At 44.8% G+C, this 27,240-nt stretch overlaps 1 protein-coding gene across 3 annotated transcripts in view; it reads right to left on the reverse strand.

Moving 5' to 3' along the window:
* Window positions 1-27,240, reverse strand: part of LOC139542811 (IQ motif and SEC7 domain-containing protein 1-like) — a 263,640-nt gene that overhangs the window by 181,054 nt on the left and 55,346 nt on the right. For all 3 annotated transcript variants that reach the window (XM_071348662.1, XM_071348664.1, XM_071348670.1), the window contains exon 3: window positions 3,834-3,941. In XM_071348662.1, coding sequence (XP_071204763.1) covers window positions 3,834-3,941 — 108 coding nt within the window. The remainder of the gene's footprint in view (window positions 1-3,833; window positions 3,942-27,240) is intronic.

Raw genomic sequence — 27,240 nt, forward strand, 5'->3', positions numbered from 1 at the left:
GCGATGCATATAAGGTCCTCCCCCGCCCTCCTTTCGGAAAAGCTGACCACGACTCCATTTTGTTGCTACCAGCCTACAAACAGAAACTAAAACAAGAAGCTCCCGAGCTCAGGTCTGTTCAACGCTGGTCCGACCAATCTGATTCCACGCTTCAAGACTGCTTCGATCACGTGGATTGGGATATGTTCCGCATTGCGTCCAACAACAACATTGACGAATACGCTGATTCGGTGAGCGAGTTCATTAGAAAGTGCATCGGCGACATTATACCCACAGCAACGATTAAAACATTCCCAAACCAGAAACCGTGGATTGATGGCAGCATTCGCGCGAAACTGAAAGCACGAACCGCTGCTTTTAACCAGGGCAAGGTGACCGGAAACATGACCGAATACAAACAGTGTAGCTATTCCCTCCGCAAGGCAATGAAACAAGCTAAGTGCCAGTATAGAGAGAAAGTAGAGTCGCAATTCAACAGCTCAGACACAAGAGGTATGTGGCAGGGTCTACAGTCAATCACGGATTACAAAAAGAAAACCAGCCCCGTCGCGGACCAGGATGTCTTGCTCCCAGACAGACTAACTAACTTTTTTGCTCGCTTTGAGGACAATACAGTGCCACTGACACGGCCCGCTACCAAAACCTGCGGGCTCTCCTTCACTGCAGCCAACATGAGTAAAACATTTAAACGCGTTAACCCTCGCAAGGCTGCAGGCCCAGAAGGTATTCCCAGCCACGTCCTCAGAGCATGTTCAATCAATCCTTATCCCAGTCTGCTGTTCCCACATGCTTCAAGAGGGCCACCATTGTTCCTGTTCCCAAGAAAGCTAAGGTAACTGAGCTAAACGACTACCGCCCCGTAGCACTCACTTCCGTCATCATGAAGTGCTTTGAGAGACTAGTCAAGGACCATATCACCTCCACCCTACCTGACACCCTAGACCCACTCCAATTTGCTTACCGACCCAATAGGTCCGCAGATGACGCAATCGCAACCACACTGCACACTGCCCTAACCCATCTGGACAAGAGGAATACCTATGTGAGAATGCTGTTCATCGACTACAGCTCAGCATTTAACACCATAGTACCCTCCAAACTCGTCGTCAAGCTCGAGACCCTGGGTCTCGACCCCGCCCTGTGCAACTGGGTACTGGACTTCCTGATGGGCCTCCCCCAGGTGGTGAGGGTAGGAAACAACATCTCCACCCGCTGATCCTCAACACTGTGCCCCCACAAGGGTGCGTTCTGAGCCCTCTCCTGTACTCCCTGTTCACCCACGACTGCGTGGCCATGCACGCCTCCAACTCAATCACCAAGTTTGCGGACGACACTACAGTGGTAGGCTTGATTACCAACAACGACGAGACGGCCTACAGGGAGGAGGTGAGGGCCCTCGGAGTGTGGTGTCAGGAAAATAACCTCACACTCAACGTCAACAAAACAAAGGAGATGATTGTGGACTTCAGGAAACAGCAGAGGGAGCACCCCCCTATCCACATCGACGGGACAGTAGTGGAGAGGGTAGTATAAGTTAAGTTCCTCGGTGTACACATCACGGACAAACTAAATTGGTCCACCCACACAGACAGCGTTGTGAAGAAGGCGCAGCAGCACCTCTTCAACCTCAGGAGGCTGAAGAAATTTGTCTTGTCACCAAAAGCACTCACAAACTTCTACAGATGCACAATCGAGAGCATCCTGCCGGGCTGTATCACTGCCTGGTACGGCAACTGCTCCGCCCACAACCGTAAGGCTCTCCAGAGGGTAGTGAGGTCTGCACAACGCATCACCGGGGACAAACTACCTGCCCTCCAGGACACCTACACCACCCGATGTCACAGGAAGGCCATAAAGATCATCAAGGACAACAACCACCCGAGCCACTGCCTGTTCACCCCGCTATCATCCAGAAGGCGAGGTCAGTACAGGTGCATCAAAGCAGGGACCGAGACACTGAAAAACAGCTTCTATCTCAAGGCCATCAGACTGTTAAACAGCCACCACTAACATTTAGTGGCCGCTGCCAACATACTGACTCAACTCCAGCCACTTTAATAATGGGAATTGATGGAAATGTATGTAAAAATGTATCACTAGCCACTTTAAACAATACCACTTAATATAATGTTTACATACCCTACATTACTCATCTCATATGTATATGTATATACTGTACTCTATATCATCTACTGCATCTTGCCATCTTTATGTAATACATGTATCACTAGCCACTTTAAACTATGCCACTTTATGTTTATATACCCTACATTACTCATCTCATATATATATACTGTACTCTATACCATCTACTGCATCTTGCCTATTACACACCGTTCTGTACCATCACTCATTCATATATCTTTATGTACATATTCTTTATTCCTTTACACTTGTGTGTATAAGGTAGTAGTTGTGGAATTGTTAGGTTAGATTACTCGTTGGTTATTACTGCATTGTCGGAACTAGAAGCACAACCATTTCGCTACACTCGCATTAACATCTGCTAACCATGTGTATGTGACAAATAAAATTTGATTTGACACACACACACACACACACACACACACACACACACACACACACACACACACACACACACACACACACACACACACACACACACACACACACACACACACACACACAAATAAATAAAATGCTGAGCTGTAGTAATTAACACTTGGTAATAATGTTAATACATTTAATGTAATAACCACCTGGGGGCTAAATTAACATAGCAGCCAACTATAACAAATCAGTAAATTGTCCAAATAAATAACCAATGTGTTGGGGGCATATTGGAGCACTGTGCTGTCTCGTCAGTCAGCTGATTGGTAGCTAGGGGCTAATTATGCTAATGAGTCTGGGAGATGATGAAGCACAAACGATAACAAACAGAGCTGCCAATCCAGCCTTTCACACTTCAATCACATGGCTGTCATAACCCACTTCACCTATTAGCTCCTAAATGTGTTCCTGAAACAAACATGGGGTAAAGACCACAGTTGTCACGGGTGATCTGACATACTAATTTACCCAGTACGTTCACCATCATCTCTTCTGTAAGACTTCATAGAACCCTGTGGCATTTAAATAAATGACACACTTCATGATATCTTCACAATTTATTCCCATCTAAAATATCAGATACCCATTTCCCAGGTCTCTCTCTCCCTCATTTCCATATACCACAGCTGTTACATATTTTGGAAATTAGCCTGGTATGAGTTTGGGGGATATTTCTGGCCTGTAATGAGGAGGGTAGGCTATGGGGTGGGAGCTCATTGCTATTTGATGATGAAGCACAGCGCAATGAAGAGGCGTTGAAACCCCCATCAACCTTTTGAAGCTGTGTGTGTGTGTGTGTGTGTGTGTTATTTGTGCTCTAATCTCGTCCATCTCGTTTGTTGAGAAGCTCTCAGGCTCCAGACCATTCCTGGCTAATGCATAAGAGATAGAGGCAGGTATTATACAGCAACATCATATCTCATTAGCAGGATGCCCGTTATGAATGTCAACATTAGAATGAGTATAGAGAAAAAACAGACATGTCCCCAGATAGATGCTATGTCACAACCAGCTCACTAAAATATGCCTGTAAAGATTCAAAAATGGTGCAACATAACTACCAGAAAGCCAATGTATTGGGAACTGTGCTCACATCAGCAACATAATCACATCAAACACTAAGCCATCTTGAGCTTGAAGGGTCCTGTTGTGATTAAAGACAAACAAAATATTTCAGTGCTATCATGCTTTAGGGCTCCATATAGCTACACTGAACACACTTGACACATACACACCCGGACAACAATAACATGTTACTGTACCCAAAAGAGGCGGACTTCCACTTGCGGCAGGGGAAACTTCTCCTGCAGCCGGCCGACATCAGACTGGAAGGGCTCTCTGTGACGTCGATGGGCAGAGAGGCATGTCTCCTATAGAGAAACAGAGAGGAACAGAACACAGTCATCACAACCTGACTGGATATACTGGAGTCACAGAGAGCGTTGACACTGAACTGGTTAATGTTAGTGTGAGTGTTGAGTGCCTCAGGATTGTTCCCCAGGAGACAAGACCTTTTAGAGATTGAAAAATGGCACCAGTCTAGCCAGGGCCACCTTTCCGCTTACACGCACAACCTGATGGTACATTCTATCCATACATACGGTTGAAGTCGGAAGTTTACATACACTTAGGTTGGAGTCATTAAAACTCGTTTTTCAACCACTACACAAATTCCAGTGGGTCAGAAGTTTACATACACCAAGTTGACTGTGCCTTTAAACAGCTTGGAAAATTCCAGAAAATTATGTCATGGCTTTATAAGCTACTGATCGGCTAATTGACATCATTTGAGTCAATTGGAGGTGTACCTGTGGATGTATTTCAAGGCCTACCTTCAAAATTAGTGCCTCTTTGCTTGACATCATGGGAAAATCAAAAGAAATCAGCCAAGACGTCAATTTTTTGTTGTTGTAGATCTCCACAAGTCTGGTTCACCCTTGGGAGCAAATTCTAAATGCCTGAAGGTAACACGTTCATCTGTACAAACAATAGTACGCAAGTATAAACACCATGGGACCACGCAGCCGTCATACCGCTCAGGAAGGAGACGCATTCTGTCTCCTAGAGATGAACGTACTTTGGTGAGAAAAGTGCAAATCAATCTCAGAACAACATCAAAAGTACCTTGTGAAGATGCTGGAGGAAACAGTTACAAAAGTATCCATATCCACAGTAAAACGAGTCCTATATCGACATAACCTGAAAGGCCTCTCAGCAAGGAAGAAGCCACTGCTCCAAAACCGCCATAAAAAAGCCAGACTACGGTTTGCAACTGCACATGGGGACAAAGATCATACTTTTTGGAGAAATGTCCTCTGGTCTGATGAAACAAAAATAGAACTGTTTGGCCATAATGACCATTGTTATGTTTGGAAGAAAAAGGGGGAGGCTTGCAAGCCGAAGAACACCATCCCAACAGTGAAGCACGGGGGTGGCAGCATCATGTTGTGGGGGTGCTTTGCTGCACGAGGGACTGGTGCACTTCACAAAATAGATGGCATCATGAGGATGGAAAATTATGTGGATATATTGAAGCAACATCTCAAGACATCAGTCAGGAAGGTAAAGCCTGGTCGCAAATGGGTCTTCCAAATGGACAATGACCTCAAGCATACTTCCAAAGTTGTGTCAAAATTAAAGACAACAAAGTCAAGGTATTGGAGTGGCCATCACAAAGCCTTGACCTCAATCCCATAGAAAATCTGTGGGCAGAACTGAATAATTGTGTGTGATCAAGGAGGCCTACAAACCTGACTCAGTTACACCAGCTCTGTCAGGAGGAATGGGCCAAAATTCACCCAACTTATTGTGGGAACCTTGTGGAAGGCTACCCGAAACGTTTGACCCAAGTTAAACAATTTCAAGGCAATGCTACCAAACACTAATTGAGTGTATGTAAACTTCTGACCCACTGGGAATGTGATGAAAGAAATAAAAGCTTAAATAAATCATTCTCTCTACTATTATTCTGACATTTCACATTCTTAAAATAAAGTGGTGATCCTAACTGACCTAAGACAGGGAATTTTTACTAGGATTAAATGTCAGGATTTGTGAAGAACTGAGTTTAAATGTATTTGTCTAAGGTGTATGTAAACTTCAACTGTATATGTTTAACATGTTACTTTACTATAGCTCTGTGATACAGTATAGTTATAGCCTTATTTGGAGTTCCAAAATTAGAAATGAAAAGTAAACATTTTTATTTTGTTGTTTAGGATATAAAATATCATACCCAGCACATTTCCTTAACACACATTTTGAATGTTAGATTTAAATGTGTTACACAGAAAAGCATTAATCACACTCAATAGAATTTAGTTTGATTTATTTTTGTAAGATGAGCCAAAATTAAAATCTATCTTTTGTCCGGGAAAATCTACAGTTTGATCTGGCGTCTAAGATATCATACATAATATATCATGTGGGGGTTAACAAAGACACTTAGTTTCCTCCCACATTTGTCTACTTTCCACATCCTAAAAAGAGTCTATTGAGCAGCAGCATTATGGTTCATTATTCAGATGGTTTCCTGAGCATTATGATCTATCAACAGCCACACCATGGAAACACAATACCTCAAAATGAATAATTGAGTAGAACAACAATATTTAGCGTAGCACACATATGATATTATTAACTCCGTAGGAGGATATTGTCAAATGAGTGAATTAATCATTGATATGACATTGGTGAGATCTTGCATGTTTAGATCATATGCAGTAGAGTGGAGCCATATGAACAAAATGTTCAGCAGGTATCTGGATACATTCATCATGAACACAGAGGCACTACGAATGAAATACAACGCTAGAATTCAGAGGTCACCTCCCAGAATCCACCTGAACCTGTCTTATAAAAGCACAACAGCTTATTGAAGGTTCTGTCTACGGCTCCGGCTACAACATAAATCACCGGTGTGGCATGATGTAAAAAAACACTTAAATCCTACTCTAGACTGAAGAAGAAGGAGAGAGTACAGACATGAAGCAATTAACATTAGTCCAAAGAATGAAAGAAAACTAAATAAATGTGCATGTAGACAGAAGGTCAGGTTCTTTGTGGTGTTTCTACACAGTATCAGACAGTCTTTGTATGTTTGTTTTCTGCGCTGAAATCCATTTAGTCAAGGACTCCTCCTCCTGATCTCATCATGGCAATTTCTATCTTTCTTTACCATCATAAACCTGATCTAGTTTTGCACAGCAGCACTTCTCACTCATCTATAGAAGAGCTTCCATGATCCCCGGTGGCACTTTTGGCCCGCTGACACTGGAGTCGGGACCATCCCCTCTTCAGTTCACCCCAGTCTGCCATCAGTCTCTCAGAGGTCACGACCTTCATTAAGCATGGATCCATTTACATGTGATTGAACATCTGGCCTGAATACTGAATGGCGGCCATCCACCATCACAGAGCTCTGATCCCATCCCTGTCAGACACACAGAGCATCAGGACATGTCATCTGACATCTCTGTCAGACACACAGAGCAGCAGGACATGTCATCTGACATCTCTGTCAGACACACAGAGCAGCAGGACATGCCATCTGACATCTCTGTCAGACACACAGAGCAGCAGGACATGTCATCTGACATCTCTGTCAGACACACAGAGCAGCAGGACATGCCATCTAACATCTGTCAGACACACAGAGCAGCAGGACATGTCATCTGACATCTCTGTCAGACACACAGAGCAGCAGGACATGTCATCTGACATCTCTGTCAGACACACAGAGCAGCAGGACATGTCATCTGACATCTCTGTCAGACACACAGAGCAGCAGGACATGTCATCTGACATCTCTGTCAGACACACAGAGCAGCAGGACATGTCATCTGACATCTCTGTCAGACACACAGAGCAGCAGGACATGTCATCTGACATCTCTGTCAGACACACAGAGCAGCAGGACATGTCATCTGACATCTCTGTCAGACACACAGAGCAGCAGGACATGTCATCTGACATCTCTGTCAGACACACAGAGCAGCAGGACATGTCATCTGACATCTCTGTCAGACACACAGAGCAGCAGGACATGTCATCTGACATCTCTGTCAGACACACAGAGCAGCAGGACATGTCATCTGACATCTCTGTCAGACACACAGAGCAGCAGGACATGTCATCTGACATCTCTGTCAGACACACAGAGCAGCAGGACATGTCATCTGACATCTCTGTCAGACACACAGAGCAGCAGGACATGTCATCTGACATCTCTGTCAGACACACAGAGCAGCAGGACATGCCATCTGACATCTCTGTCAGACACACAGAGCATCAGGACATGTCATCTGACATCTCTGTCAGACACACAGAGCAGCAGGACATGCCATCTGACATCTCTGTCAGACACACAGAGCAGCAGGACATGTCATCTGACATCTCTGTCAGACACACAGAGCAGCAGGACATGCCATCTGACATCTCTGTCAGACACACAGAGCAGCAGGACATGCCATCTGACATCTCTGTCAGACACACAGAGCAGCAGGACATGTCATCTGACATCTCTGTCAGACACACAGAGCAGCAGGACATGTCATCTGACATCTCTGTCAGACACACAGAGCAGCAGGACATGTCATCTAACATCTCTGTCAGACACACAGAGCAGCAGGACATGTCATCTGACATCTCTGTCAGACACACAGAGCAGCAGGACATGTCATCTGACATCTCTGTCAGACACACAGAGCAGCAGGACATGCCATCTAACATCTGTCAGACACACAGAGCAGCAGGACATGTCATCTGACATCTCTGTCAGACACACAGAGCAGCAGGACATGTCATCTGACATCTCTGTCAGACACACAGAGCAGCAGGACATGTCATCTAACATCTCTGTCAGACACACAGAGCAGCAGGACATGTCATCTAACATCTCTGTCAGACACACAGAGCAGCAGGACATGTCATCTGACATCTCTGTCAGACACACAGAGCAGCAGGACATGCCATCTAACATCTGTCAGACACACAGAGCAGCAGGACATGTCATCTAACATCTCTGTCAGACACACAGAGCAGCAGGACATGTCATCTGACATCTCTGTCAGACACACAGAGCAGCAGGACATGTCATCTAACATCTCTGTCAGACACACAGAGCAGCAGGACATGTCATCTAACATCTCTGTCAGACACACAGAGCAGCAGGACATGTCATCTGACATCTCTGTCAGACACACAGAGCAGCAGGACATGTCATCTGACATCTCTGTCAGACACACAGAGCAGCAGGACATGTCATCTGACATCTCTGTCAGACACACAGAGCAGCAGGACATGTCATCTGACATCTATACTGAAAGCAATTTGATCAATCATTTGGCCTCGGTGTCTTTGCTAAGCTTCCATGGAGAATAGCCAGACTGGCGGGTAGGACGTGTGAAGTTATATTCAGTATCATCTCTTTTCAAATTCACAGTTTTGTGAGAAAAGTAATTACAGTATGAATATAGGTGAGGAATTACAGTCACGTCGTATTCTGCCACTATCACAGAGTATAATCAGTTCATGTCTTGCTTAAAAACACCTTCACAGAAAAGCCCAGAACGCACAAAATGTCTCATTCCTGCACATAAGCCATGACTAATATCAGTTGCTTATTGAATTAACGGCTGATGCCATTTACTACTTTTTTGGCTAAATTAATGATTCATTTGATCTCTCTCGCTGTCTGGCTCTCACATATATATAAATATATATACATATATATAAATCAGCAATGGGTGTTACAAAAGTTCACAAATTGTAGGAGAGCTTTTCTACAAGCCAGCACCGCAGGCTGAGGCAACTTAAAGGCGAATCATCATAAATAACTTCTGCGTTCTGCTTGACCACCATGTCTGAACTCACAAGGAGCATAACTATCCATCTGTCTCAAAGACAAACCTCTTCCTCAGTGAGCTGTTATCAAAGTACACCATCATGCTCCATGGCAACGACATCTACACTCATGAGTAGTAGAGGTCAACCTTGTTTGATCCCAGAGGAGTGCTACCGGCAAAACATTTCAAACGTTTCCCTGGAGAACTCTTCTAATGAATCCAGAGGTACAGTGATAGCAGTGGACAACTCTCCTCACCAGGGACCATAGTGATTCTGTAAGCAGTGACAGCTCCTGACATTGCACTGTAACTGAGCAAGGTGCAAGCTTGAAGGTTAAACTGTTCTGTCTCACTGTGGTCAACTTGTCACAGACATTTCCTGCCCCCCAGTTGATATAGAGCTTCAAATTGCAATATTCTTCCAGTACTGTGTAATAGCTACCCACATAATAATGTATAAATAATTGACTTCTACATGGCCTAACAGAAGTCTATTCAGGTGTGAAGTACTTAACAATCATCTGAAAATGTGCAATTCCATATAATTGCACCTTCACTCCATTACCATCATCACATCATAATGCTACACTATGTAGATGCTACAATGCTTTAGCTACAGGTAAGCTACACTACCTTGACACAACAATGCTTTCCTGTTCTCCTGTATGACTGGCAGTGGTTTATTCAGCAGCTACTGGTGTTTTAATTAACACACAATGTGAAGGCTTTGACCTGAACATGAGGGATCAGAGCAGTGCTTTGTTCTCTCTCCTTCTTCACTGTAATAACAGGGAGGTTTTTATAATGCCTCTCTTTCTGTCTCCACACCTCCCTGCTGAGAATAACAGGGGAATGAAAAGCCACTGATCCTGCAAGGCCTGTTGTTGCAAAACGCCTCCGTTGAGCCGCTACAGGCAGGCAAACAGGCAGGCAGGTATCACCACACTGTCACTCCGCTTTGGTCCCACAATATTCCTCTCAACGTCATTGGAGGAACCTTGTTCAGGAACACACACAGAACGACAATTATGGCTTCTCAGACTGGAAACTATATGGATGCTGTATGATCAAATGGTTTCATATAACAATGACAATTGGATTTAATCTAAAGATGGTACAGAATTAAACATTACTATGCATTTATCTGTAGTTCCTAGGTTATCCTCATTCATAAGGTAATGTTATTCTCATTTTGTGAAACATACTTCCTAGACTTGAGTGATATACCGTTTATACTGTATACCGGGGTATTTTGAAATACCGACGGTATGATTTTCAATACAGCGGGGGCTGTGGGGTTGCGTGCTACGCCACTGCTTATAACTATAAGTTAAATATAATTAGAAGAAATCTAAGATGTGTCAAATAAATTATTTCAAAGCTCAGGACACCAGCTATGCATTTGGTTGGCTAACTTGCTAGCTAAGTGGCTAGATGTTAAGATCAAACTTCTTGGTTACAGCAGAGACATTCAATCCCTCCTGTAGATTCCTGGGGCCTCATTTATAACCATTGTAAATTTAACACCAAATATAAAAAATATTGAGATTTATAAACTTGGCGCAAGCAATACATACGCATATTTCCCATTATAAGTCAGACCTGTCGTAAAAAAAAGGAGCATTATAACTTGAAATACGCCCCTAATTCACCTTTAAAGGTAAATGTAACTCCTCTATCTGCTGTATACTTTGGAAGTATTGGAATAAGGAAATAGCAATGGCCAACTTAATCAAATGTCTTTGGAGGTGTTGTCAGAATGTTTCTTTTGCAGTGACATTTACAGCTTCTGACCGTTTCTGAAAGAAAAAAACGATTGCAAATTGTTGTGGACCTGTCAACAGATCTTTGAATGCAATAATGTTTCCCGAAACTAAATATGCTGCACTGCCCGCGAGTTCTGAAACATTGTCTACACAATATGAAATAAAACTACAGTAGGCCTACTTACAGTGGTAGCATACACACTTCAATGCCACATTTCAACCTGTTAAGATCTACTGTGTTATAAACCGCGCTCCCTGTCAGATGCATAGAGCAAAACCTTGAAATTATAATATCCTATCTAATAGGCCCAATTAAATGAGAGATGTACATGGTCATTTGTTGTATAGCTACATCGGGAATATTAACTCATCATGGCCAGAAAAGGTGAGAAATGTATTCTGCAACAGTTATGATATACAGTATGTATTATGTTTATAAATTAAATATTGTCTACTTGAGAAATTTGACATTACAGTATTCAGACGTAGCCTACAAACGTCAATGTAATAGGTGAACCGTCTGTTATAAAACTGATCTTCGGATTGGATCGCATAGAGCAAAATACTTGAAATAGCTTATCTCTATTTACTTCTGTGATGTGGATCCAATGAAATGAGAGATAGGACTGAGCCTCCCAAGTGGCGCAGTGGTCTAAGGCACTGCATCACAGTGCTAGAGGCGTCACTACAGACCCGGGTTCGATCCCAGGCTGTGTCGCAGCCGGCCGCGACCGAGAGACCCATGAGGCAGAGCACAATTGGCCCAGCGTCATCCGGGTTAGGGGAGGGTTTGGCCGGCCGGGATGTCCTTGTCCCATCGCGCTCTAGTAACTCCTTGTGGCTGGCCGGGCGCATGCACACTGACTTCGGTTGCCAGTTGTACAGTGTTTCCTCTGACACATAGGTGCGGCTGGCTTCCGGGTTAAGCAAGCAGTGTGTCAAGAAGCAGTGCGGCTTGGCGGGGTCTTGTTTCGGAGGACGCATGGCTCTCCATCTCGCCTCTCCCGAGTCCGTACGGGAGTTGCAGCAACGGGACAAGACTAACCACCAATTGGATATCAAGGGGTGAAAAGTACAACAACAAAAAGAGGGATGGGATAAATGGTAGCCTACATGAACTTGTTGTAGTCCTGTAGGCACGAGTAGCCTATGAAACCCTCAGTCAGGAAAGGTGGGTATTTTATTCTGTAATAATCATGGAAATGAAATAAATAGTCATAAGAAATATATGCCTATTTCAAATTATTTTTTAATGCAAAGATAAGAAGAAAAAAAATGTTTAAAGGCAAATGTATGTATATTCTTATTATATTTAGCTAGGCTACCTGTTTTTTTGTTATGAATAAGAGTGTCATATATTCCCCGTACTACTATTGCCTTCTTGCAATGCAAGACTTCAACCACTAGAAACTGTGCGTACTCATGGTCTAAAGTAAGCGGTCTCACGTCAAGTTCAGTTTGAATAAATGCCAACTTTTGAGTGAAATCTGGCGCACGCATGTTCTGGGGCATATTTTGTGTGTACGCAACATTTATAAATGAGGCTTCTGTTGCCTAAGTAGTTTTCAACCCCTTGTGTACACATTCTGTAATACCTTATACCCCGGTATGGTACAGAAACGGTATGAAAATCTGGATAACGCCCAACACTTGCACACTTGCTCTGAAAAATTATTAATTTAACTGTTATTAAATAATTTTTCATACTCGGATGAATACTACTTTCATCCATACCCAGCCCTCGTACTGTATTGAGTGTCTGTCTGACTGGGACTACTGGTGAGCTCTCTAGCTACCTCCAGCCTATTGTTCCCGGCTAGTCAGGGCTTATTAATGAGTGCTGCTCTACACAGCATCAGAGAATAGGACAGCAGCATTGTATCATCATCACCCATTCAGTAGAGAACAATCCCAGCAAAAGCAGGTCATTAAGGCTGTTCTGAGGCTGTTCACACCAGTAATCAGTCAGTCAGTCTCTCACTCTGCTGGCTCCTAATCACATCTGAATGAAGACAACCATTCTGATTACAGTGGAGCAGGCCAATTAACCACAGCCATGTTGTTATTCCTCTCTCATTAGCCATCGAGTGTGTATAAGTGTGTATGAGTGTGAGTGTGTGCGTGTGTGTACACTCCCCCGGCGCTGACAGGCCGGTCCCTCTACGCGTTCGCTCACTGTCGGCTACAGTACCTCACCACCGCAAAGCAAAGCCAAATGCTCAGGAAGCACAGCTAATTTATAGCATCTTGTTCTAAATTCAATGGACTTTCCATTATTAATAATAATGAGCTAGCTAACTACATATGGAACACAGTAAATGTTAAACAGCCAGGCTCAGTTGAGGTCATGTTGGAGCTGCGCATTAACATGGGAGAGACATGTAAGCAATATGACTATGAGCCTAGTGAGTGTCTCAGGAGAGTGATACATCAGTGGCTGTGTTGTGGTTTTGAATTTGAACCACCAGGCTAATTTTGAGCTTTAGTATTGCATATGAAAAGGGAAAGACTGGAGACTGTAGGCTTGTGGCTGGTAGACTGGGGAAAGTGAGGCGGTAGGCCTGCGGCTGGTAGACTGGGGAGTGAGGCGGTAGGCCTGCGGCTGGTAGACTGGGGAGTGAGGCGGTAGGCCTGCGGCTGGTAGACTGGGGAAAGTGAGGCGGTAGTCCTGCGGCTGGTAGACTGGGGAAAGTGAGGCGGTAGTCCTGCGGCTGGTAGACTGGGGAGTGAGGCGGTAGTCCTGCGGCTGGTAGACTGAGGAGTGAGGCGGTAGTCCTGCGGCTGGTAGACTGGGGAGTGAGGCGGTAGTCCTGCGGCTGGTAGACTGGGGAGTGAGGCGGTAGTCCTGCGGCTGGTAGACTGGGGAGTGAGGCGGTAGGCCTGCGGCTGGTAGACTGGGGAGTGAGGCGGTAGGCCTGCGGCTGGTAGACTGGGGACTGTAGACCCGTGGCTGGTAGTCTGGGGACTGTAGGCCCGTGGCTGGTAGTCTGGGGACTGTAGGCCCGTGGCTGGTAGTCTGGGGACTGTAGGCCCGTGGCTGGTAGTCTGGGGACTGTAGGCCCGTGGCTGGTAGTCTGGGGACTGTAGGCCCGTGGCTGGTAGTCTGGGGACTGTAGGCCCGTGGCTGGTAGTCTGGGGACTGTAGGCCCGTGGCTGGTAGTCTGGGGACTGTAGGCCCGTGGCTGGTAGTCTGGGGACTGTAGGCCCGTGGCTGGTAGTCTGGGGACTGTAGGCCCGTGGCTGGTAGTCTGGGGACTGTAGGCCCGTGGCTGGTAGTCTGGGGACTGTAGGCCCGTGGCTGGTAGTCTGGGGACTGTAGGCCCGTGGCTGGTAGTCTGGGGACTGTAGGCCCGTGGCTGGTAGTCTGGGGACTGTAGGCCCGTGGCTGGTAGTCTGGGGACTGTAGGCCCGTGGCTGGTAGTCTGGGGACTGTAGGCCCGTGGCTGGTAGTCTGGGGACTGTAGGCCCGTGGCTGGTAGTCTGGGGACTGTAGGCCTGTGGCTGGTAGTCTGGGACTGTAGGCCTGTGGCTGGTAGTCTGGGGACTGTAGGCCTGTGGCTGGTAGTCTGGGGACTGTAGGCCTGTGGCTGGTAGTCTGGGGACTGTAGTCCTGTGGCTGGTAGTCTGGGGACTGTAGTCCTGTGGCTGGTAGTCTGGGGACTGTAGTCCTGTGGCTGGTAGTCTGGGGACTGTAGTCCTGTGGCTGGTAGTCTGGGGACTGTAGGCCTGTGGCTGGTAGTCTGGGGACTGTAGGCCTGTGGCTGGTAGTCTGGGGACTGTAGGCCTGTGGCTGGTAGTCTGGGGACTGTAGGCCTGTGGCTGGTAGTCTGGGGACTGTAGGCCTGTGGCTGGTAGTCTGGGGACTGTAGTCCTGTGGCTGGTAGTCTGGGGACTGTAGTCCTGTGGCTGGTAGTCTGGGGACTGTAGGCCTGTGGCTGGTAGTCTGGGGACTGTAGTCCTGTGGCTGGTAGTCTGGGGACTGTAGTCCTGTGGCTAGTAGTCTGGGGACTGTAGGCCTGTGGCTGGTAGTCTGGGGACTGTAGTCCTGTGGCTGGTAGTCTGGGGACTGTAGTCCTGTGGCTGGTAGTCTGGGGACTGTAGTCCTGTGGCTGGTAGTCTGGGGACTGTAGGCCTGTGGCTGGTAGTCTGGGGACTGTAGTCCTGTGGCTGGTAGTCTGGGGACTGTAGACCTGTGGCTGGTAGTCTTGGGACTGTAGTCCTGTGGCTGGTAGTCTGGGGACTGTAGTCCTGTGGCTGGTAGTCTGGGGACTGTAGTCCTGTGGCTGGTAGTCTGGGGACTGTAGTCCTGTGGCTGGTAGTCTGGGACTGTAATAATGCTGAATGCAGTGGGTGCTTGTTGAAGCAATTTCACACAGCCGGACCCTGGTATTATATTGCATACTGATGTAGAAAGACTATAGACATAACGTCAGGTCCATCATTATTGGCTCCCTTGATAAAGATGGATAAAAAATACTATATAATTGTATGCTCCCAAAAAAATTGGGAAATTATATTATACTAATACAACTGCTCAGAGAAAGATATGTTTAAATTGTGTCAAATGAAAGCGAAGTGTCTGTATTTTGTTTTAAATTAAGGCATAAATACAGTTTTCTACCATTTTCCATAGGAATTATGCAAAGGCTTTGATTTCTGTTCAAACAGATGGAAAAGGGGTCTTAGACAACACCTACCAGAAAAAATCTTAAAAAGGGTGAACACAAATTCATCAAAACACAACAATGCTGAAGTAAAGGCCCATGACAACAAATATCAACACATATGTAGTTTTGGGGAAATGATTTGCCTTCTGTAAGTTTAAGTATGTTGCCTTGTACCTTCTAATTTCGTTACCAAAAATCCACGTATCTTTAAGATATTTTCAAATTTCTCTCCCTCATGAGGGAGGATAATGAAAGTTCACAGAAATAACAAGGTAGACCTACCAATTAGTTAGTGTTTTACTGATTGTTTGTTTATAAATTATTATGTGATTAAAACACATCATTCTGTTACCAAATCAGTAATGGAAATACTGCAACTGAATTTGCCACAACGGAAAATCATAGTAGTCACAAACCACAGTTGGGTCACCTGCTACTGTCCTCCATTCCACTGGCATGCTATTATGTTCAGCTCATAACTGTTTTCTTTCTCTTTCTGTGGTCAAAGCAAGACTGTGAAAACAGTCTGGACAACACCTCCCTCTCACTCTCTCTTTTCTCTCTCTCCAGTTAATGTCACCTCTCCCGGCTCTTACTGAAACCTACCACCTACCCTTTTTCAATTTACTGTAACCAGCGTCCTCACCCACTGAGCCAGTGATGCCAACTTAGCAATATTGATGCTAGATTTAGCAACTTCTCAGACTACCCTGGCAACTTTCTATTTCAAACAGCACCTAGCAACAAATTTAGCTACTTTTAAAAATGTATTTGGAACTTTTAGCAACTTTTGAAAAGTGACTCAAATCAAATTTTATTTGTCACATACACATGGTTAGCAGATGTTAATGCGAGTGTAGCAAAATGCTTGTGCTTCTAGTTCTGACCATGCACTAATATCTAACAAGTAATTGAACAATTTCACAACAACTACCTTATACACACAAGTGTAAAGGAATGAATAAGAATATGTACATAAAAATATATGGATGAGCGATGGCCGAACGGCATAGGCAAGATGCAGTAGATGGTATAGAGTACAGTATATACATATGAGATGAGTAATGTAGGGTATGTAAACATTATATAAAGTGGCATTGTTTAAAGTGGCTAGTGATACATTACATCAAGATGGCAAGATGCAGTGGATGGTATAGAGTACAGTATATACATATGAGATGAGTAATGTAGGGTATGTAAACATTATATAAAGTGCCATTGTTTAAAGTGGCTAGTAATGCATTTAATACATCCAATTTGTAATTATTAAAGTGGCTAGAGTTGGCAGCAGCCACTCAATGTTAGTGATGGCTGTTTAACAGTCAGATGGCCTTGAGATAGAAGCTGTTTTTCAGTCTCTCGGTCCCCGCTTTGATGCACCTGTACTGACCTCGCCTTCTGGATGATAGCGAGGTGAACAGGCAGTGGCTCAGGTGGTTGTTGTCCTTGACGATGTTTTGGCCTTTCTGTGACATCGGGTGGTGTAGGTGTCCTGGAGGGCAGGTAAATTGCCCCGGGGATGCGGTGATACAGCCCGACAGGATGGTCTCAATTGTGCATCTGTAAACGTTTGTGAGTGTTTTTGGTGACAAGCCGAATTTCTTCAGCCTCCTGAGGTTGAAGAGGTGCTGCTACGCCTTCTTCACCACGCTGTCTGTGTGTGTGGACCAATTCAGTTTGTCCGTGATGTGTACGCCGATGTGTACGCTCTGCTGTTTCCTGAAGTCCACGATCATCTCCTTTGTTTTCTTGACATTGAGTGTGAGGTTATTTTCCTGACACCACCCTCCGAGGGCCCTCACCTCCTCCCTGTAGGCCGTCTCGTCGTTATTGGTAATCAAGCCTACCACTGTAGTGTCGTCTGCAAACTTGATGATTGAGTTGGAGGCGTGCATGGCCACGTAGTCATGGGTGAACAGGGAGTACAGGAGAGGGCTGAGAACGCACCCTTGTGGGGGCACAGTGTTGAGAATCAGCGGGGTGGAGATGTTGTTTCCTACCCTCACCACCTGGGGGCGGCCCGTCAGGAAGTCCAGGACCCAGTTGCACAGGGTGGGGTCAAGACCCAGGGTCTCAAGCTTAATGACGAGTTTGGAGGGTACTATGGTGTTAAATGCTGAGCTATAGTCGATGAACAGCATTCTTACATAGGTATTCCTCTTGTCCAGATGGGTTAGGGCAGTGTGCAGTGTGATTGCGATTGCGTCGTCTGTGGACCAATAGGGCGGTAAGCAAATTGGAGTGGGTCTAGGGTGTCAAGTAGGGTGGAGGTGATATGGTCCTTGACTAGTCTCTCAAAGCACTTCATGATGACGAAAGTGAGTGCTACGGGGCGATAGTCATTTAGCTCAGTTACCTTAGCTTTCTTGGGAACAGGAACAATGGTGGCCATCTTGAAGCATGTGGGAACAGCAGACTGGGATAAGGATTGATTGAATATGTCCGTAAACACACCAGCCAGCTGGTCTGCGCATGCTCTGAGGACGCGGCTTGGGATGCCGTCTGGGCCGACAGCCTTGCGAGGGTTAACACGTTTAAATGTTTTACTCATGTTGGCTGCAGTGAAGGAGAGCCCGCAGGTTTTGGTAGCGGGCCGTGTCGGTGGCACTGTATTGTCCTCAAAGCGAGCAAAGAAGTTATTTAGTTTGTCTGGGAGCGAGACATCGTGGTCCGCGACAGGGCTGGTTTTCATTTTGTAGTCCGTGATTGTACTGTAGACCCTGCCACATACCTCTCGTGTCTGGGCCATTGAATTGCGACTCTACTTTGTCTCTATAATGACGCTTAGCTTGTTTGATTGCCTTGCGGAGGGAATAGCTACACTGTTTGTATTCGGTCATGTTTCCGGTCGCCTTGCCCTGATTAAAAGCAGTGGTTCGCGCTTTCAGTTTTGCGTGAATGCTGACATCAATCCATGATTTCTGGTTGGGGAAGGTTTGAATAGTCGCTGTGGGTACAACATCACCGATGCACTTGCTAATAAACTCGCTCACCGAATCAGCGTATTCATCAATGTTATTGCCCGACGCTATGCAGAACATATCCCAGTCCACGTGATCAAAGCAATCTTGAAGAGTGGAATCCGATTGGTCGGACCAGTGTTGAACAGACCTGAGCACGGGCGTTTCCTGTTTTAGTTTCTGTCTATAGGCTGGGAGCAACAAAATGGAGTCGTGGTCAGATTTGCTGAAAGGAGGGCGGGGGAGGGCTTTGTATGCCTCGCAAAAGTTAGAATAACAATGATCCAGGGTTTTGCCAGCCCGGGTCACGCATTCGATATGCTGATAAAAATGTAGGGAGCCTTGTTTTCAGATTAGCGTTGTTAAAATCCCCAGCTACAATAAATGCAGTTCTTTCAGGGCCGTTGATGTGTCTGCTTGGGGGGGGGGGGTATACACGACTGTGATTATAATCGAAGAGAAATCTCTTGGTAGATAATGCGGTCGGCATTTGATTGTAAGGAATTCTAGGTCAGGTGAACAAAAAGACTTGAGTTCCTGTATGTTGTTATGATCCCACCACGTCTCGTTAATCATAAGGCATACACCCCCGCCCTTCTTCTTACCAGAGAGATGTTTGTTTCTGTCGGCGCGATGCGTGAAGAAACCTTGTGGCTGTACCGACTCTGATAATGTATCCCGAGTGAGCCATGTTTCCGTGAAACAAAGAACGTTACAATCTCTGATGTCTCTCTGAAAGGCAACCCTTGCTCGGATTTCGTCTACCTTGTTGTCAAGAGACTGGACATTGGCGAGTAGTATGCTCGGGAGCGGTGCGTGATGTTCCCGTCTACGGAGCCTGACCAGAAGACCACTCCGTCTGCCCCTTCTGCGGCTCCATTGTTTTGGGTCGCCGGCTGGGATCCGATCCATTGTCCTGGGTGGTGGACCAAACAGAGGATCCGCTTTGGGAAAGTCGTATTCCTGGTCATAATAGTTCCTCCCGGCTGTATGTAATACAACTTCAGATTTCCTGGGATAACAATGTAAGAAATAATACACAAAAAACAAAATACTTCATAGTTTTCTAGGAACGCGAAGCGAGGAGGCCATCTCTGTTGGTGCTGGAAGTGTGCCTCAAACGCTAAAATGCACGCATTTTCCCTCTAAATGACACAAAAAAGTTCTGTCACACACTCAGTCACAACACACGTGCCTGCCTGCAAAAGTGCATTGTGAGTGACGTCAGCAGCAGGCGCTCAGCTCGTGCACAGGAAGCAGCAGGCCAGCAGCAAATTCAGCAAATTGCAAATCATTGTTGGCTGACTGCAGCAGCAGCACGGGTTCGACGAGTCAAACCCAATGAATATAGTTGGTCACGAATGTTTGATCTTGAAGAGAACTTACAACATCAATCAACATGTCTCAATCCAAATTATACAGCCAGAAGTACAGAAAAGTGGGAGACTGTACCTGAACAAATGTCAAATCATATTTTTTGCCGAGATGGCCAGTCACTTTGAGTAACGTTATTGTGTATTCTACGTAATGATGCAGTTTTACGTTATCACGCAATGACATCACAACGCCATTTAGCAACTTTTAGCAACAAATCAACCTGCCTCTAGCAACTTACCCTGAAAATTAGCTGGCAACACTGCACTGAGCACCGACCCACAACGGATGTCCATGGACGTTGAAAAGTAGTTGAAATTTGGTCAGTCCACCCTGGCCGGGCCAAATCTTAACCAATCATAGACAAGTTTGGGACAGCACAATACAGTACAGTAGGGATGTGCATATTCAAAAATCTGAACGAAGGTTCGTATTCCAATACTTGTGGGGGTTCATAAAAAAATGAATCATAGTTATTTTTTAACAATGAAAAGGCTTTGTCTAAATTTGATAAATTAAATGATGTGACAATGCTACACAAGGATATACCATGACATGTGAAATGATTAATTCAATAAAACAACAATCTTTAGAATGTAGTGTTTATGACGTGCCCCCATAAAAATATATACCGTAGTAGCCAACACGGGTTTCACACGTTTGTTGTTATTTTCTGCCAATCAAAGTGGCACGGTCTACAGTCAGGGGCTCCTTGTGTAGCAAGCAACGTGGGAGATAATCAATGCAAAATGGAATTACAATTACGGAATTAAGTTAGTTAAATTTGAACCATCAGGTAGGCTATTGTTTAATCTGAATGGAGTTGTTGTAGACAAGGACGGGAAGCGCACGAAAATGGCCTCAATTAATTTTAGCCTAGGTAACGTTAGCTAGCTGGCTAACATAGCTGGCTATCTTTGCTAGCTTCCTGACATCGATTTGATGCAGTCAAGGCAGGCACAGCCAGGTGGAATGATAGATGACCTATGGAAGTTTGTCTAACTAGTCTATGGTTGCTCTCGCTCTCTCCCTCCCGTGTAAAACTCACAGGCTACTGCCCATCGCACTGCTGCAAGCAAGCGGCACCAAAGTCAAGCAAGCCAGTTCCCAAGTTGAATTTTTATTTTATTTTTTAATAAAAAAATGTACATGAATTTCGACTATACGGATATCCGGAAAAAAAATTGCATATTATTTTAATAGTGAAATTATTTCAAAATGCCCATCCTCCCTACAGTACGGTACAGTACAGGGCGGCAGGTAGCCTAGCAGTTAGAGTGTTGGCCCAGTAGGTTAGAGAGTTGGGTCGAAAGATTGCTGGTTCGAATACCCGAACAGAGAAGGTGTGTCGATGTGCCCTTGAGTAAGGCACTTAACCCTCATTTGCTCCAGGGGCGCTGTACTACTATGGCTGACCCTGTAAAACTACACATTTCACTGCACCTATGTATTTGACAATAAAACATGGCAAGACTAATGTTGCACAACCAGGTGTGGAAAGATCTTAGAGACTTACCCAGAAAGACACAGCTCTTAGGGACTTACCCAGAAAGACACAGCTCTTAGGGACTTACCCAGAAAGACTCACAGCTGTAATTGCGGCCAAAGGTGCTTCTAAAAAGTATTGCCTCAGGGGTGTGAATACTTATCTAAATGAGATATCTGTATTGCCTCAGGGGTGTGAATACTTATCTAAATGAGATATCTGTATTGCCTCAGGGGTGTGAATACTTATCTAAATGAGATATCTGTATCGCCTCAGGGGTGTGAATACTTATCTAAATGAGATATCTGTATTGCCTCAGGGGTGTGAATACTTATCTAAATGAGATATCTGTATTGCCTCAGGGGTGTGAATACTTATCTAAATGAGATATCTGTATCGCCTCAGGGGTGTGAATACTTATCTAAATGAGATATCTGTATTGCATTTTCAATAAATGTGCAAAGATTTCAATTTTTTTCTCTTCGCTTTCTCATTATGGGATATTGTGTGTATATAGGTGAGAGAAAAAACAATGTAAACTTATGAATTCAGGCTGTAACACAACAAAATGTGTAATAAGTCAAGGGGTGTGAATACTTTCTGAAGGCATTGTATGTCTGTCTGGGGAGTTTATTAGCAGTGGCAGCTGTTGATGCATAATAACTGTTATTGGAAGACTGGAAATGTAGAGGAACTAGAGGCTGCTAATGTAGTTATGGTGATTGACACTACTCATGTGAGAGGATAAAGGCTTAATTAGCAGGATGGGTTATGGGCCAGTTCCACTAACTGATTGAATAGAGGTCCCAGTCTATTGTGTTTCACAGTTTGAGTCCCTGGCAGAAATGCTGCAATGTTAGTACACTGGCTTTGCTAGTGATGCTGCTCAGTGGGTGAGCCCCCCCCTCCCCCCCAACCCCACACACACACACGACAATGACAGGCAGAAACCTCCAGGGCTCAGACCCTCTCCTTCCCCGTCAACTCAGTAAGAAAGGACAGCCAGTACAGAACACAAGAGGCCGGAGGACAACAAAGATCAGGGGCGGAAAGAACAGAGAAGGCCTGAATCTACTGTATATCAACTACACAGACCCAGCTCTAGGGATCTCTCTATTCTCAGAAAACCCAGGAACACACAAAACTTGAGAGGCAGGAGTAAGAGTGTAATTCACCATCTGCTTAACAGGAACATGTGCGGATTACTAGTGCTGAGTGATAAGTGCTTTTTGAGGTCGGTTCGATCATTTAAAAAAAAATCAGTTTTGATTTAGATTATTTTCATTTGATGAAATAATGACATAAAAATTATTTTAGAGCGTTTTAATGGAAATTCCAAAGCCAAAACTAGTTCATTTAATTGCCAAAACATAGAAAATATTCCACTGATTCTGTCAGGTCCACATTGATCAATAACAAAATAAGGAAATAATACAGAATAAAATAGTTTATATTGGATCTATATATAATGACGAGATGCTCATGTCTCCGCCCCTAACATTGGGAGTTGTTCTCCCAAAGGCGTCTCTGTCCAAGCAGGGGAAAAAACGCTGCAATGGATTATCGTCATTGTAGTTAATTACCAGGTTTCTGTGCTGAACTATGTTGAATATTTGCTTACTGAAAACTACAACTCCCTTCAGGCCAGCGTCCCACATAGTTCTTGACTTGATTTTTCTCATGTTGTGAATGATATGATTTCACTCTTGAGAAAAGGCGCGATGGGCTCACAAAAAAACAAACAAATTGGAATTCGAACAATTGAACAGACGTCAGTCAACTGGTTGTTTAAAAACTGGAAAAATAAACACGAAATGTTGATTATTCGCTCAGCACTATTGATAAGCCAAGATATTAAATCCATATACTATGGCGACAAGGAGCTCGAGACAAGAGGGTTTATTTACTAGGGACTAGTAAAGGGGGGGAATGGACACAGCTACATATCAGGATATCATTTTTTATGATATATCGTGTCATATTGTTTGGACTATATCGTAATATTCTTTTTGCGCCAGTTGGCTGTACCTGCTCCAAAACTCCAGTATTTTTCCTTCATAGCTTGTTCTCCATCTTCTTTTTAAAGGTGCTACACCTAGAATTTCGCAGAATCTCTCCCCTATGTGGAAGCTAGTTGAATTGCAACAGCACTAGGTTACATTCAAAACGAAATCTCCCTGCCGCCACATCCCATTTCCCCGTAACATGGCGGAGACTCACTCTTGAGCCTTTTACTTTCGGTTTTATATTTCACAGCGATTTAGATGGTACAATGATTCCCTACACTATTCCGTGCTTGTTTTCTCACAAACTGACATTGAGCGAACAGCGTAGAATTTTAGCAACAAAGAAATGACAGAGCAATTTCTACATTGGCCACTTGAACAGATGTCCACTAGATAACACAGCCACAAGTCAAATCACATTTTTTTACCCAGACTATTCACATTTATGTAGGTAGAGTTAATTAAAGTGACTATGCATAGATGACAACAGAGAGTGGCAGTGGTGTGGAGAGGGGAGGGGGGGCAATGTGAATAGTCTGGGTACCCATTTGACTAGATGTTCAGGAGTCTTATGGCTTGGGGGTAGAAGCTGTTTAGAAGCCTCTTGGACCTAAGCTTGGCGCTCTGGTACCGCTTGCCGTGCGGTAGCAGAGAGAAGAGTCTATGACTAGGGTGGCTGGAGTCTTTGATAATTTTTAGGGCCTTCCTCTGACACCGCCTGGTACAGAGGTCCTGGATGGCAGGAAGCTTGGCCCCGGTGATGTAATGGGCCGTACACACTACCCTCTGTTAGAGGTCGACCAATTAATCGGAATGGCCGATTAATTATTTTTGGACACCGATTTGGCCTATTTTTTTTATATTTTTACACCTTTATTTAACTAGGCAAGTCAGTTAAGAACACATTCTTATTTTCAATGACAGCCTAGGAACGGTGGGTTAACTGCCTTGTTCAGGGGCAGAACGACAGATTTTTACCTTGTCAGCTCGGGGATTCAATCTTGCAACCTTTCGATTAACTAGTCCAACGCTCCAACCACCTGCTTTACATTGCACTCCACGAGGAGCCTGCCTGTTACGCAAATGCAGTAAGAAGCCAAGGTAAGTTGCTAGCTAGCATTAAACTTATCTTGTAAAAAACAATCAATCATAATCACTAGTATAACTACACATGGTTGATGATATTACTAGTTTATCTAGCGTGTCCTGCGTTGCATATAATCGATGCGATGCGCATTCGCGAAACAGGACTGTCGTTGCTCCAACGTGTACCTAACCATAAACATCAATGCCTTTCTTAAAATCAATACACAAGTATATATTTTTAAACCTGCATATTTAGCTAAAAGAAATCCAGGTTAGAAGGCAATATTAACCAGGTGAAATTGTGTCACTTCTCTTGCTTTCATGGTACGCAGAGTCAGGGTATATGCAACAGTTTGGGCCGCCTGGCTCGTTGCGAACTAGTTTGCCAGAATTTTACGTAACTATGACATTACATTGAAGGTTGTGCAATGTAACAGGAATATTTAGAGTTATGGATGCCACCCATTAGATTAAATACGGAACGGTTCCGTATTTCACTGAAAGAATAAACGGTTTGTTTTCGAGATGATAGTTTCCGGATTTGACCATATTAATGACCTAAGGCTCGTATTTCTGTGTGTTATTATGTTATAATTAAGTCTATGATTTGATAGAGCAGTCTGACTGAGCGGTGGTAGGCAGCAACAGGCTCGTAAGCATTCATTCAAAACAGCACTTTCGTGCGTTTTGCCAGCAGCTCTTCGCTGTGCTTCAAGCATTGCGCTGTTTATGACTTCAAGCCTATCAACTCCCAAGATTAGGCTGGTGTAACCGATGTGAAATGGCTAGCTAGTTAGCGGGGTGCACGCTAATAGCGTTTCAAACGTCACCCGCTCTGAGACTTGGAGTAGTTGTTCCCCTTGCTCAGCATGGGTAACGCTGCTTCGAGGGTGGCTGTTGTTGATGTGTTCCTGGTTCAAGCCCAGGTAGCGGCGAGGAGTGGGATGGAAGCTATACTGTTACACTGGCAATACTAAAGTGCCTATAAGAACATCCAATAGTCAAAGGTATATGAAATACAAATCGTATAGAGAGAAATAGTCCTATAATTCCTATAATAACTACAACCTAAAACTTCTTACCTGGGAATATTGAAGACCCATGTTAAGAGGAACCACCAGCTTTCATATGTTCTCATGTTCTGAGCAAGGAACTTAAATGTTAGCTTTCTTACATGGCACATATTGCACTTTTACTTTGTTCTCCAACACTTTGTTTTTGCATTATTTAAACCAAATTGAACATGTTTCATTTATTTATTAGTATTTTTTTATTTTTTATTTATCGTCCGATTAATCGGTATTCCCCTTTTTTGGTCCACCAATAATCGGTATCGGCGTTGAAAAATCATAATCGGTCGACCTCTACCCTCTGTAGTGCCTTGAGGTTGGAGGCAGAGCAGTTGCCATACCAGGCAGTGATGCAACCCGTCAGGATGCTCTCGATGGTGCAGCTGTAGAACCTTTTGAGGATCAGAGGACACATGCCAAATCTTTTCAGTCTGCTGAGGGGGAATAGGTTTTGTCGTGCCCTCTTCATGACTGTCTTGTTGTGCTTGCACCATGTTAGTTTGTTGGTGATGTGGATGCCAAGGAACTTGAAGCGTTCAACCTGCTCCACTACAGCCCAGTCGATGAGAATGGGGGGGTGTGCTCGGTCCTCCTTTTCCTGTATTCCACAATCATCTCCTCTGTCTTGATCACATTGAGGGAGAGGTTGTTGTCCTTGCAACACACGGTCAGGTCTCTGACCTCCTCCCTATAGGCCGTCTCATCGTTGTTGGTGATCAGGCCTACCACTGTTGTGTTGTCTGCAAACTTGGAGTCGTGCCTGGCCGTGCAGTCATGAGTGAACAGGGAGTATAACAAGGGAACTGAGCACGGACCACTGAAGGGCCCCCGTGTTGAGGATCAGCGTTGCGGATGTGTTGCTACCTACCCTTACCACCTGGGGGCGGCCAGTCAGGAAGTCCAGGATCCAGTTGCAGAGGGAGGTGTTTAGTCCCAGGGTCCTTAGCTTAGTGATGAGCTTTGAGGGCACTACGGTGTTGAACACTGAGCTGTAGTCAATGAATAGCATTCTCACATAGGTGTTCCTTTTGCCCAGGTTGGAAAGGGCAGTGTGGAGAGGGTCTAGGGTTTCTGGGATAATGGTGTTGATGTGAGCCATGACAAGCATTTCAAAGCATTTCATGGCTACAGACGTGAGTGCTACGGGTCGGTAGTCATTTAGGCAGGTTACCTTAGTGTTCTTGGGTACAGGGACTATGGTGTTCTGCTTGAAACATGTTGGTAATACAGACTCGGACAGGGAGAAGTTGAAAATGTCCGTGAAGACACTTGCCAGTTGGTCAGCGCATGCTCAGAGTACACGTCCTGGTAATCTTTATGGGCCAGGGTCCTTGTGAATATTGACCTGTTTAAAGGTCTTACTCACATCGGCTGCGGAGAGCGTGATCACAGAGTCATCCGGAACAGCT

This window comes from Salvelinus alpinus, chromosome 17 (assembly GCF_045679555.1).
Source record: "Salvelinus alpinus chromosome 17, SLU_Salpinus.1, whole genome shotgun sequence".
Taxonomy (NCBI): Eukaryota; Metazoa; Chordata; class Actinopteri; order Salmoniformes; family Salmonidae; genus Salvelinus; species Salvelinus alpinus.